The 14,036-nt window shown below is 48.6% G+C and overlaps 1 protein-coding gene across 6 annotated transcripts in view; it reads right to left on the bottom strand.

Annotated features, from left to right (window-relative positions):
• The window catches only part of FARP1 (FERM, ARH/RhoGEF and pleckstrin domain protein 1), a 581,296-nt gene that overhangs the window by 33,771 nt on the left and 533,489 nt on the right, over window positions 1-14,036 (bottom strand). For all 6 annotated transcript variants that reach the window (XM_085622106.1, XM_085622108.1, XM_085622109.1 and 3 more), the window contains exon 21: window positions 4,481-4,570. In XM_085622106.1, coding sequence (XP_085478232.1) covers window positions 4,481-4,570 — 90 coding nt within the window. The remainder of the gene's footprint in view (window positions 1-4,480; window positions 4,571-14,036) is intronic.

Raw genomic sequence — 14,036 nt, 5'->3', positions numbered from 1 at the left:
TCCCATAGATTTCACCGTATCTGTGTCTTTCTTCATTTTCTCGAGGGCCTCATCTACCTTTGGATCGAATAAATGTTCTTGATCAAATGGATGGTTTAATATGTAGGCTTGTACCTCAGGTTTAAAGCCTGAAACTCTCAGCCAAGCGTGGCGACGGAGGAGGACACTAGTGTTAATAGCCCTGGAGGCTGTGTCTGCTGCGTCTAAGGCACAGCGTATAGAGGTGTTAGTTATGGTCTTACCCTCTTGAATTAATTCATTGGCCCTATTTTCGTATTTTTCTGGGAGATGGTGCATGATGGTTTCTAGTTCATCATAATGCGCTCTGTCGTATCTGGCCAATAGCGCTTGAGTGTTGGCGATACGCCATATATTGGCTGCCTGTGACGCAGTGAGTTTTCCTGACGCGTCCAGGAGATTTGACTCTTTGTCAGGTGGTGGTGCTTCGCCTGACGCCTGGGAATTTGACCTTTTCCGTGCAGTGGATACCACTAGGGAATCCAGTGGCGCTGGCCCCTTGATGTAGGCAGGATCTGTGGGGGCAGCTTTATACTTCTTCTCTATGTATGGGTTGAGGACCCTAGCCCTGACTGGGTCTTTAAAAACCTCTGGCGCATGTTTTATTACCCCTTTGAGCATAGGTAGTATAGAAGTAGACCTATGTGCAGTGTCAAAGGTGTCTAGGAGGAAATCTTCCTCTACTGGGTCAGTGTGTAGCTCTACCCCGTGGTAATGTGCCGCCCTCTGAAGTAGGTGGTGAAAACCTAATGAGTCTTCTGGTGGAGATGGCCTGGATGGATACAGGTCATCTTGTGGGACATCTGGAATGTCTGGATTATTATTATCATCCCATGGGTCTGGGGATCCTGTAGGGGTGGGGTCTTGTGGCACATCTGCTGGGTCGTAGTATGGGTCCCCCTGATCATCATGGTCTGGAGTCGGGGTCGGAGAGCGATGAGGCAGGGGTGGAGGAGGGGGCGGAGGTGGAGAGGGTGGAGGTGGGGAAGGCACTCTGAAAGGGGAGGTGGCACAGTCTTTCCTCTTTGGAGGTGGAGGTGGTTTGTCCAAATGTCTCTTTTTAGAAGACATTGCCAAATGTCCAGTTTTTGGATCCTTGGTAAGTGTCTTTTGCAAAGGATCCGGTGTAAATAGATCTTGCGACACTGGCTGTTCGGTCGGCGCCGAAGTTTTCGGGGCCGATGGCTTTTTAGGCTTGTCGGTGCCGTGCTTTTTTGGAACCTCTGATTTTTTGGTCGGTGCCGAGACAGGCTTCGGCGCGGGAGTGTCGGTGCCGAGGGTCTTATGATGTTTGGTAGGCACCGAGAGGCTGGGTTTCGACACCGAGGGCTTTGGTGCGGAGCTCGGTGTCGAGGTAGAGGCCGATCTTTTTTTCGGTGCCGAAGTGTTTTTATCGGCACCGCTGGCAGGCTGGCTCGAGCCCGAGCCGCCGGAAGGCTTATTAAGCTTCTTCACCGGGCCCGAATGTGGGGTGTTCGAAGCAGTGTCTTTGGTCTTGCCTAGGCCCGGAGGCGAAGGCGTGACCGAAGCCTTTTTGGGTGTCGGCGTGGGAGGGGGTATTTTACTCACGCCAGGGTGATGTCCTCCACATGCGAGTCGTCGGCTTCGGAAGCACTGACTAGGTCCTCTTCGGTGTGCTGCTGTTCCGGAGCTTCGACGTCATCCCCGAAGATGTCGACTGGAACGGAAGTCGAGGAGTGCGCCATTTTTCGTCTGGCTCTTCGATCTCGAATAGTCTTTTTGGATCTAAAAGACTTGCAGGCGGGACAGTCTCGAGCCTCGTGTTCAGGGGAGAGGCAGAGGTTGCATACCTCATGAAGATCGGTGTGGGGGAATTTGGACCCACATCGAGGGCACTTCTTGAATGGAGTTCTTTCCATCAGCCGGGACCGGAGCCTGGATAGGCCCGAAGGCCGCCGTCGATGACTGGAATCGAAGGTGCGTCGAAGAAGAAGGTGATTGAGGAGATCAGGATTTGAACAATACCGCGGAGAGCGAGGATTCCGCTTCGATCGTCGAACTGGAATGTTCGGAACCGGAGCGCGAAGTATTACATCCGAGCCCGATGGCGGAAAAAAACAATCTGAGGATGGAGCCGAAGCCCATGCGCAATACAAACCAAGGGAGGAGTCACCAACCTCGTGACTTCCAAAGACTTTTCAAGAGGAAAAACAATCTGCAAACATCCGGGCCCAACACCAGATGGCGATCTATGCAAAAGTGTGTAATCTGCAGCTCATATACCTCGAACACACATTTTAGACAGATTTGAGGAAACTGTTGGAAACAGCTAAAATGGGTTAGATTGTCTTTCTGGTGGGTCCATCAATTCTTGTTGGATGTTATTATTGTTGAAAGTTTCTGATGTTGCATCATCATGACAGGATGTGCTACAACTGTGCATGTTTATAGGAGTACAGATTTTTCTCAGAGAGTCAGATGTTACCTCTTCTAAGATGGAAGCCGCACAGATGGGTTATGGACTAAAACTGAATTCTATAGTCCATTTCTACCAGTGCCTGGTACACAAAAGGAGCTCCTGATGTCATCTCTGTACAGGTAACGGAAGACAACGCGTGGTCTTTAAGAAGGAATGAACCAGGAAGATTTTAAAAGACATCTACCATGAACACGCTTGCAGCTCAATACAGTGCTGGGCGACTCTCACCTTCTTCCCAGTCCAAAGACCAGTGGCAGGAAGCAGAAGCTCACAAGGAAAGCAAACTAGCATACACGAATGCCGCGCACCTCTTTTACCAAGCAAATAAAGCAGCAGGTTAAAGTAAGAAAACAGGAAACATGGAAAATTGCAAAGCTGGTATCTTTTTAATTTTGGGAGCTGGAAAGAGATTGTTAAGATTTCCTGAAATTCCGAGAAAGTTCTGCTCCATTGTTAGATTAGCATACACAAAACCACAAAATCATGGCTCGCTCGTCTTGTGTCTATAGCACCATGTACGCCACAATCTAGGATAAAGTAAGGACATGGTCAAAGACATGCAGAAGTCTATTCTGATTATGCTCTGTGCTGCTTCAGCACTGCACACATTGAGGCGTAGCTTGGTTAGTAAAATTGTGGTGGGGGTGTGAGGTTCAGATTTGCCAACAATCAGACTGGCATATAATGTTAAAATACATTATACAACAAACAGGGCGCACAAGAGGGGCTTAAGAGTCAGCGGAGAGTGAGACAAATGCAGATTATTAAGAGTATCAAGAGAGGAAACACAATATTTTGTAAAATAACCAACAGTTTTTAAGACTTTCAAAGCAGAGAGGTTGTGTGTGTGTTTTTGTTTATGTAAAAATAACTTTTGCAATCCGACAGACATCTCCCAATACCCGACTGAAAGGACCTGTACCCCACTATTTACCCGAAAATACCTGGGGAGGGAGAGATTAGAGAGACACCCCAACCAAAGATCCCCCCGAAACTGCGTCCCTGCACACATCAGTGGCAAACAATGTGCAAATAACGCGAAGACTAATGCATGCGGCATTTTAAAGCAGCACTGGTGAGCGGCAGCAATACGTTGCTACCACTGATTTTAGTAATGTCTCCAGGCTAGGAAGCAGTAGTGTATTTTTACAGGCAACTGTGTATGCATCTGGCAAATCCCCAGCACCAGTAGGCAATTAGCAGTTATATAAGTTGATGAGACAGGAGGTAGACCAACAGACCCAGGCCATGCAGGGGTGAAGTGCTGCAGGGAATGAGGTGGAGCACAAGGGGTCCAAACACAACACACCATTTTGGATCGCTTGCGTTCTATAACTGAGGTTGCTCATCCACCCAGGATCCTGAGTGGGTAAACAAGAATCTTTCACTAGTGCCCCTAGCAGCCTTTAAGGGATCCAGTTCAGTTTGTAGGTGGTTAAAATATGAATCCTGTATCAGTTATATATTTCTGATCACGCGCTCTATTCCCAACGCAGAGGAATAATCCTTATAAAAAAAGATGCTGTTTATCAATTAAACTCCAACAGTGATGCACAGTTCATATCAAAGGAACAGTTTAACTTCTTCTAAATGTTGATCTTTATTGTGGTCAAAACCCAATCCCCCGTACATACCAGGTCAGGGCTGAACTCTTGCAAACTGCAATCCTTGATTTTATCCACACAGATTGAACACTGGGGCACTTAAAAATGTATAATGTATGCATACATTAAGCATGTAATGCTATGAACCAAAACGGCTTCTGAAGTCCATTACTGCCCATATGTCGTCACATCCTAAGCGAGTGCCACCAGGGCATCAACAAGCATACAGTATGAATGGCTTATACCTTGTCTTTGCAGCATCCGTCCCTACCAAAGTTGGCACCCATGCAAAAAGCAAACTTTACAAAAGAACGTAGCAATGGCAATGATAATAAAATTTAAGATGTGTGTTGAGGATGAGATGCAAAAAAGACCCGCTCCAACGGAGGCCATGAAAGAAGACAAAAAGGTTACTCACCGACATGCTGTAGAGAGGGAGCTGTCCGTGCACTTTAAACTGGTTGGAGGCGGTGAGCCCTCTGCTTGTGTACAGCAACACATCATTAAACTGAAGTGAAAAAGCACAAATGTTCATTGCAATGTGTCTTTCTAGTGGTGAAGGCAGAAGGAAAATAAACCATCAGGCATTGCTCAGCTATAAATAAAAGCTTACAGACGTGGAGCACCTGTTTATTTGACTCCTTGAACTGATAGTTCACCACAATCTTTGCATACTTGGGGTAATTCAATACCTGGACCAACAATCCTGGCCTGCCTTATCTTATATGCATCCAAATATGCAATCTAGTTCCTAGTTCAAAAGGTTACAAGCCCTACTAGCACTGTTGGACGTACCCTGAATGCAATTTATTCCACACAGAAGCTCTGCAATTTATTTGGCACAAAACCTCATCATAGATACTGGCAAACACCACATGTCTTGGACACATGCCTAAATTCAGTTTAATGTCAATCTACCAGATATACTGCTAAACCGCTCAGACATCTATTAGCTCATGGGGCAACCCGACCGTGCCACTTTCAGTGCTTAATCAACTGCTCATTGCCGATTTACTCAATCTCAAGTTTATCATTTTTATCTCTGCCTGGCACTGATCCACAAAAATATCACCTTGTCAAGGACTACCACTTGCACCTGCTATCATGGACAGTGCTTAATTTGTCAACGAATAAGTGCCGGGCCCAAGGTTTTGCTCAGAAGCCCGTGGCCGGCATTAAGAATATCGTGAGTGCTGAACACCAAGGCTGCTCAGTCTTGATTCCACCTCGTGCCTCTTCAATTCACAACCACCACTCTGTGCCTCTATCTCATTCTTGCAGGGTTTTTCATCCCTTATTTCTCCCTTTGTCACTGTTTTTTTCCATTGTTCGCCTTCTTTCCTTTCTCCTTTCGTGTTTTTTTTCTCTTGCTATGGGTACGTCAGATGGTGCCAAAAAGTGATTGACATGGGCTCCACTTGTAATCATTGGCTCAAATTAAGCACTGGTCGTGGGAAAGCTGCATGGATGACTCCAAAGAAATCCCTCAAATCAAACAAAATAGATCTGAAAAGACACTGTAAAAAGACAAGCAACCCCAATGTTGCAAAGGCATTCTAGAATCTACAAAGTTGCAGTCCGGAATGTGAAAAAATTCCACTACACTAGGCAGATTTATGCAGCAACATGTGCAACCAAGGAACTTAACAAGATAATCACTTGGGGCCATATGTACAAAGCATTTTTCCAGTCTCAAACAGGCCGAATCGCAGAATCGGCCCGTTTGCGACTGGAAAAATGCTTTTTGGAATGTACAAAGCCCACAATTTGGGCTTTGTGATTCGGCATTTGGAAGGGACGCGTTTGGGGCGTTTTCCATATACCAAATTGCATTGGTATGTACGAATGTTTTGTGACCGAAAAGCGATCGTAAAACACTTTACCTCCAACTCAAAGTTGGTGGTAATGCATTCGCAAATTGGGAGGTGTCCTCCCCCTTTGTGAATGTTGGGAAAACATTTTTTTATTGTTGAAATGCATCCTGTTTTCCTCTCAGGAAAACGGGTTGCATTTCAACAAAAAATAAACCTTTATTCAAAGGCAATCACAGACATGGTGGTCTGCTGACCTCAGAAGGCCACACTTAATGTGATGGCTGCGATTTCTAATGGGCGCAAACTGCGAACGACCCCATTAATATTCATGAGGTAGTTGGATTTGCGATCCACTAGGAATCGCAAGTATGAAATAAAAAGTTTCATACATAAAGAACAGCAATTTCCAAATAGCGATTTGGATGAAATCACCATTTGGAAATCGCTATTCCTATTCTTTGTATAACCGGCTCTAAATCTCTGACCCAAAAACGCTTCATGCACATAAGAACTAGGCGACTCCTTCGATGGTCACTTCATCTTCAAACCCAAAAACCTCGAAAAAAAATTTGAGGAGAAAATAAAGAAAGACCTTAAGCTAGACCCACAGTGCCTCAGCTGCTGAATCTAAGCCTCAACACTATGTGGAGTCGGCAACCCTCTATCTACTGGTGAATTCGAAAATCAATAGTGAATCAAGGCACCGTCCTCCACTGAACTGATTCTTTACTAACAGTCTTTAAATCTGTTTTTCCCTCTCTTGACCCTTTTGCCTTGAACACACGAATCCCTCAAGAATACAACAATGCCCTCTTCTTCTTTACCCTATATCTCACACCGCGATCTCGTCATTCAAATTCAACCACAACAACTACATGGAAGAAATCCCAATTATACTGAAACTTTAATGCTCATTCAAGTAATATTCCTGTGCCACCGGCCAATGCATCTTAGCTACAGACTATTGGATGCAAACTTATTACCTAAAAAAAAAACTGAGATACTAGCTTGTGGTAAACAACGTACGACATGAGCTTGGGGCACCTTCTAACCCAAGATACCAAATTTGGAATCTAGTTACAACGATGGATGCAAAACTCACCTGGATTTCTTCTAGTGAACGAAGATACAAAGTGTAGGGAATTGGGTTTATTGGTTGACTGGGGTGGAACCCTGGTCAAGCAGCAACAACAATCCTGGTGAAGGTTAGGCACAATCAACCCCAAATTAACCTGTGATCAACTCCCTCGTATCTTGGCATACAGCAGTCAGGCTTAACTCAGAGGCAATGTGCAAAGTATGTGTGCAACACTTCAAACAGTAAAACAATGAAAACACCAGACAAAAAGGATCCCACACCTCGTTAGAAAAACAGAACTTTCTTTAATAAAAAAGAAATCAAGACCAAAAGGACAAAAATCCAATTAGTAGAATTGGAGATATTAAATATGAAAGTTTTAGGTAAAAATAGCGCCAAGAAGCGCAAAGGGCCAACTGTGGCTATATGGTTTCGCTGGACCGGGGCAAAATCACAAATTCAGGCTATCTACGAAGGAGCATGGGCCAGCTACATGGACCCAGTTAGGCCCACTGACAAAGTACCTTAAGTCCTGGTAGGTAGGTCGTTGCGTTGATCTGCTTCAAAGATGCATTGCGCAGCCGAACAGATGTGTTGGTTCGGAGAAGGCCTGTGTCGTCATTGAGAATGCCGTTGACAGGGCTTGCGATGGAAAGTTGGCGTCGAGGATGCGATGCGCAGTCAGGTTATGTGCCTCTTCCAAAGAGCTGAAAGGCTGCGACGCGGGGTCGGGCTTCGTCATTGAGGCTGTCGTCAATAAGGGATGCAAGAACCTGCGCCAAGGATGCATCGCGCAGTCAGGCTGATTCAACAGTTCCAGAGAGCTGCGATGCAAAGCAATGGGTCCAAGCCACGTAGCAGTGGCGATGCATCAGTTCTGCTCGGGTTAGCGCCAAGCAGCAGAGGACAAGTCGGCTCTGCTGGATCCACAGAGGCTGGCAGAGCACCTTAAGCCCACTTCCAAGGGTCCAGTCCTGGGGTGGCACCAATTTGTAGGGTAGACTCACAGATGGCAGAGTCCAGGTGCAGATGTAAGGTTGTTGGAAACCTGTTATGTCCCTGAGGCCTCAGATCAAATTTTTTATATTAAAAGTATAAGCTTTTATGAACTATTTGTGTTCCCCTCTATAATGTGTGTATATGAATTGTATGTATTGCCTTTTTAGGCATGATATCAAATTGTCAATAAACTGAAACTGAGCACTTTTCATTGGAGGATCTGGAAGAAGGGGATTCGGGTGACATTGAATGAGGGTGAAATGTAGACCTGCCTCTATGATTGTCCTGGGCTTTGGGCATGAATAACTTCACCTTCCTCTCCTTGATGGCTCTGGGGTTCATTCCAAGGCAATATTGATACGGCTTTGTGCCCTGGTCAGACCTCAAACACCACAGACAAATAACATGCTGTGTGTAATGGACATTTGACCCTTACATTCTTTACAGTCTTAGAACCTAGAGTGCTTTGGAGGATAAATCCTTGCACTGCACTAAAAATCTTTGAATTTGCTGTGCAAGGAAATCTCAGAAGGGCGCGCTCCAGAACAGCCTTGTAGGCATGGAAAGAAAGGGAACTGTTGTAGGGGGGCTGAAATGGGCACTGTACGGGCCCAGCGTTACCAATGTGTTTTTGGTGCTGACACTGAACAAGTGCCACCTACCGGCACAGAAAAGCTACTGGAAAGGTTTTTATATCCAGGCTGGTGCCTGGGCTAGAAGGGGAGAATTTGCAGGTAGAGTATCTACCAGAAATTAGTATACGCAAAACAAAGATTTAACAGATTGGAAGCTCTTTCTAAAAGCATTACTTTACCTTCATGTTGACTATCCACCATGAGCAAGGACACCAGCTGCTGAATTTATTAGAAGCCTTCTCCTTGCCTTTCCCTCATTTCCACTCCTTCTCCTTGCTTTGTCCTCTGTTTTTGAGTGCCTTCTCATCCTTTTCACTCCTTTCTCCTTGCTTTCCTATCAAGACCTGGCTCTTTGAATAAGCCTCCAGGAACTGAAAGCGCCTGGATACCCTGTTGAGTGATTAGCGTGCTTTGCAAATCCATACTGATTTGATTGATTGATTGGACCCCCGCCTGTAACACCACAACATTATTACTGTTTTGTTTAGGAATTACCGATGATTGAAGACTATGTAAATGCTGATGCACGGATGCAACATAACATGTTTTTTTCTTCCCTCCTTTGTTTCTATGAAAGGTTGAATCACACAATTTAAAAAGTGTCTTAAAAAGGACACATATGGCAGCCATATGCACTGCATCTGGCACATCAAACAATAACCACAGCCATTTATAGCAGACTCTCTTTCTTTGTGCTCTAAAAATTGCAATTTCTCTCTGGGTTACCAAGGGGCAAACTCCATAGGCTTGACATGCCACTCAACAAATGGATGTCACAGTTGAAAAGCAAAGTCACCACATCTGCTATTGCGCCATAAGGCCACTGCACTAGGAAACTCTTACCATATGTACCTAATGTCTTAGTCTGTTTGGAAGAGCACAGACGAGAGGAGGGTCAATAACCCCCACTCGGGATCCAGGAAAATGCACGAAGCACCAAACTGCCTAATGCAAGGAGGTTCTGAATATTGCTTTAAAATACTTAGGAGACCTCAGTGTAGATGTGGCCTGTTGCTTGGTCTAGGGATGTTTGTTAAGGGATCTGAGCTAATTGGTCATCAGAGCACAGAGATGGTGCCGTCTTGGTGGAGTCAAGCTCCTACAACATGATAGACATCTTTTTCCCAACAGAAACTGAATTCCTTATCACTGTTACCCGCCTCTCCACCATCCTAATAGGAATGTCTCGACCTAGTCGGAAAGAGTAAAAGGAGCACACTCCTAATCAGGATTAAATTGTTGCAGGAATGGCCTATCTAAAGAGTTCTAAAATGGATTTGACCAAGAAATAACATGGACCGCACAACTGTGTTTAGGGATATTCTAGTTTACCTGAAGGCTTTGTGGTAACATCAGAATTTGGAATGTACACCAAGCTGAGGTAGTCGACCAGAGGGTGGGTCTCCTTTGACACTCTGATCCAAAGGGATAGGAGCAGAATGGGAAGCCGTTTGGGATACTGACAGATCATCTTTGGAACAGCATGGGTATCCTCTTCCTGAAGAATTGCCCAATAAAGCACTGTGATTTGCAGATCTGTGCAGGCAATTTATTTAGAACACTTGCACCAGCACTGAGACAGAACCTGCACAAGGGAATATTTGTTAACTTGGTGTGCACTTAGAGCAGCGGATGAATTTGCAAACAGGAGGATATTGAGTTTGATAGAACCCAGGTCAGCCAGTCTAAATAAAGTATATTTCTGAGTGTATTACTCATCAATTGCAGTCAATTTCCCCAGAATACAATTAACTATCAAAAACTGAGAGGAATTGGCGTGGTCTATTTCAGTTGGGCTCTTACTGACCAGAATAGCAATTTGAAATTAGTTTTGGGGAAAAGCAAAATGTGCTGAAAAAGTGAAAAAAGGCCAATCTGGAGGCGATTAAATAGTAACACACAGCTCAAGGATCATTACCTAATTGTTTTTTTTTTTTTTTTTTTTTTTTTAAACCGTTTATTGCAGGTTGTAAAAGTTACAGGTATGGGCCTACAACCACCCGGCCGGCCGCTAGAATGACAAAAGCATATTGCATACATACAGCAAAAGTCTCTCGGCAGAGCAGTGAAACAGGAGTAATCAATGGTGCAGGCCACACAGCTCCAAGCCCACAGTACGGTTCCCTTTTCTTGAAACAAGACAACACCAAAAAACCACACCCGCAAGGCAACCCGCGATCCAAAGTAACAGCACGTGCTCCATAAGTGGGGGATCCAAACCAGCAGCAGAACTCTGAGGAGGGGAATGGGAGTAGGCCAGGGACTGGGGGACCACGCGCCCGCGGCCGAGGGAGGGGGGCCGTCTAGGGAGACGGAGCAGGCGAGGCAGCCGGTAGCAGTGGTGGCTCACAAATACCCCCGCGGTAGGCGTTCCAGGGGCCCCAGAGTTTCACCCACGCCCCAGGCTTACCCCTCGCCACATACACCACCTTTTCACGAAACATACACCAATCCATATGCTCTTTCCAGGCCGACACCGCAGGGGGCCTCTGGGATCCCCACAATTGAGCAATGTCACGCTTAGCTATCATGTATCCCAGAGTCACCCACCGCGTCTGCGGGACCGAATAGTCATGCGGTTCCCATACATTCAGCAAACATCTCCTCGCTTCAGGCAGCAGCGCGACACGCGTAACCACACGCAGGACCTCATGCACACCACGCCAGAATCGCTCCACCTTCGGGCACTCCCACAGTATATGCATGAAAGTCGCCAGCGCACCACAGCCACGCTTACACAGTCCGTCACCAGCAAAACCCATACGCAGAAGCCTTGGCCCCGTCACGTAAACCCGGTGAAGGATCTTGAGCTGGACGAAACGAAGGCGAGCCGGGATGGCCACCTCTTTCGGAGAGGCCACCGCGGAGATCCAATCCTCGTCGTCCAGCTCCAGCCCGTCGGCAACCCAGGCCTCGCGGAGACTAGTCAGCAGGCACGATCTATCGTTGATCAGTTTTTTGTATATGAGGGAGATCGTGCTGTCCGGTACATGGCCGTCCAGCACTCTGTCCCCCAGGGGGGAAGACTCCGGAATGGATGCGACGTCCGGGAAGACGGAGCCCAGCGCATGGCGGACTTGTAGGTACCGAAAGTACTCACTGCCCTGCAGCTGAAACTCCGCCTGCAGCGTCTCAAAAGTTTTGAATCCCCCCTCGTCCAGAGATCTCCCACCGTGCTGATTCCGATCGTGTCCCACTTCTCGAAGCCCTTCGACGTCCATAGGGAGCCCAACCTCTCAGACGCATACAGCGGTGACGCCCGGGTCAAACGGTCCTTCCACCCCATAGCTGCATTAGCCGCGTGCCAGACACGCACCATAACACGCGTCGGTCCCGTCAAACGAGAGTCGGGCGCGCCAGAGTAGAGCGCGCGATTGTAATCGCCACCGGGTAGGAGCATTTTATCCATCTCAAATGCCGGGTTCAAGGCGGGCCCATAAAGGCCATGATTAATTGCAGCTAGTTGGGAGGCCCAGTAATACCGTTTAATGTCCGGGAGGGCGACCCCCCCATCGTACCACGGGAGCGTCAATTTAGCCAGAGCAATGCGCGGCCTCCCGTCCCAGAACAGGCGCCGCTGGAGGCCCTCCACCTCACGGAAATAGCGTGCCGGGACCAAGTCCATAGTATTCTGGAGGGCGTAGAGGAATCGCGGCAGGGACATCATTTTGAACAAAGCCGCTCGGCCGAGCGGCGAGAGCGGCAGACGCCGCCAGCGCACCACGTCCTCCCTCAAGCGCTGGAGGGGGGGCAGCAAATTCCGCTCATAGCGGGCCTCCGGGTCAAGTGTGATATAGATACCCAGGTACCGAAAACCTTGGGAGGCAATCTGGATCGGACAGTCCCGTGGTAGGGCCGGAGCCTCCCCGGAAAGCACATAGACACAGGATTTCGCCCAGTTGATGACCAGGCCTGAGTTGCGACCGAATGAGCGCAAAACATCAACCAGGACGATCAGTGAGTTACGCGGGGAGGCGATATACAGAAGGATGTCGTCAGCGTAGAGGGACACACGGTCCTCATGCTCGGGGGTCCAGCGGAGACCACGGATAGAAGGGTGCCACCGCAGCCACTCCGCCAGGGGCTCCAGGGCCAGGGCAAACAGGAGAGGCGACAGGGGGCAACCCTGTCGCGTACCCCTCCCCAGCGCGAATGGGGCCGAGACTCGCCCATTCACTACCACCTGCGCCAATGGGCCCGAATATAGCAATTTGACCCAGCTAATGAAACCCGGGCCGAACCCGAATTTCGCCAGCATCGCCCAGATGTATGGCCATTCAAGCGTATCAAACGCCATGGTGGCGTCCAAGGACGCCAAGATGGCCGGCTCCCGCACAAACGGGACACGCGCGAGCACCCCGTGCAAGCGCCGCAGATTGAGCGCCGTGTTGCGGTGCGGTATAAAGCCAGATTGGTCTTGGTGGACCAGGTCGCCCACCACGCCAACCAACCGGTTGGCCAACACCTTGGCCAGGATTTTGGGCTCCGCGTTCAAAAGCGAAATCGGCCTATAGGATGTGACCCGTTCACGGGGCTTCCCCTCCTTGTGGATCACCACAATTGTGGCCAGGCGCTGGTCCGGCGGGAGGGAACCCTGCGAGTGGGCCGCCAGGAACATCGCGCGCAGGTGGGGCGCCAACACATCCGGGCGTAGCTTGTAGAGCTCGATGGGAATACCATTGGGGCCCATGGCCTTGCCGGATGCAACCGAGCGAATAGCCAAGGCAATTTCGTCCGAGGTGGGAGGGGCGTCCAGCGAATCCCTGTCCTCCACCGTTAGGGAGGGCAGTGCGATGTCCCGAAGCAGGGCATGGGAATCTTCCTCCGAGCAGGGGGAAACCGGGGAGTAGACTTCGCGGAAATAATCCGCGAAGCAGGAGACAATGGCTTCCGGCTCGGTGACACACGCACCATCAACACTCTCAATCAAAGGCACCACGCGGCTCGCTCTCTCCCTCTTATCCAACCACGCAATCAATTTGCCAGCCTTATCACCCACATCATACAATCGCCCCTGCTGCTCTCTACTGAGGCCCCTGGCCGCCTCCGTGACGAGGGCCCGATAGGCCGCCTGCTTTAGGTGTAGAACATGCAACTTGGCGTCTGTTACCCCGCTCCCCAGGTCACCCTCCAGTTCTGCAATCTCGGCCTCTACCCGGGTCACATCCTCCCGCTCGAGCCGCCGGGCATGGGAGATAAAGGAGAGGGCCTCCCCTCTAAGGACTACCTTGAAAGCCTCCCACAGGGAGATGGCGGAGGAGACCGACCCCACATTCTCGTCAAAATATCGCTGTAAGGATTTGATCAAGTCGGCACGAATGGTGGGGTTGCGCAAATACCATGCGTTGATTGGGGCCACCCTGCCATCCCCCCTCGGGAAGACATCGAAATGCAACAACAATGGGGAGTGGTCTGAGATACCCCGCGCTAGATGGCGCACCTCCCCCA

Source organism: Triturus cristatus, chromosome 8 (genome assembly GCF_964204655.1).
Source record: "Triturus cristatus chromosome 8, aTriCri1.1, whole genome shotgun sequence".
NCBI classification, from domain to species: domain Eukaryota; kingdom Metazoa; phylum Chordata; class Amphibia; order Caudata; family Salamandridae; genus Triturus; species Triturus cristatus.
This window is presented reverse-complemented; position numbering and strand designations above follow the sequence as displayed.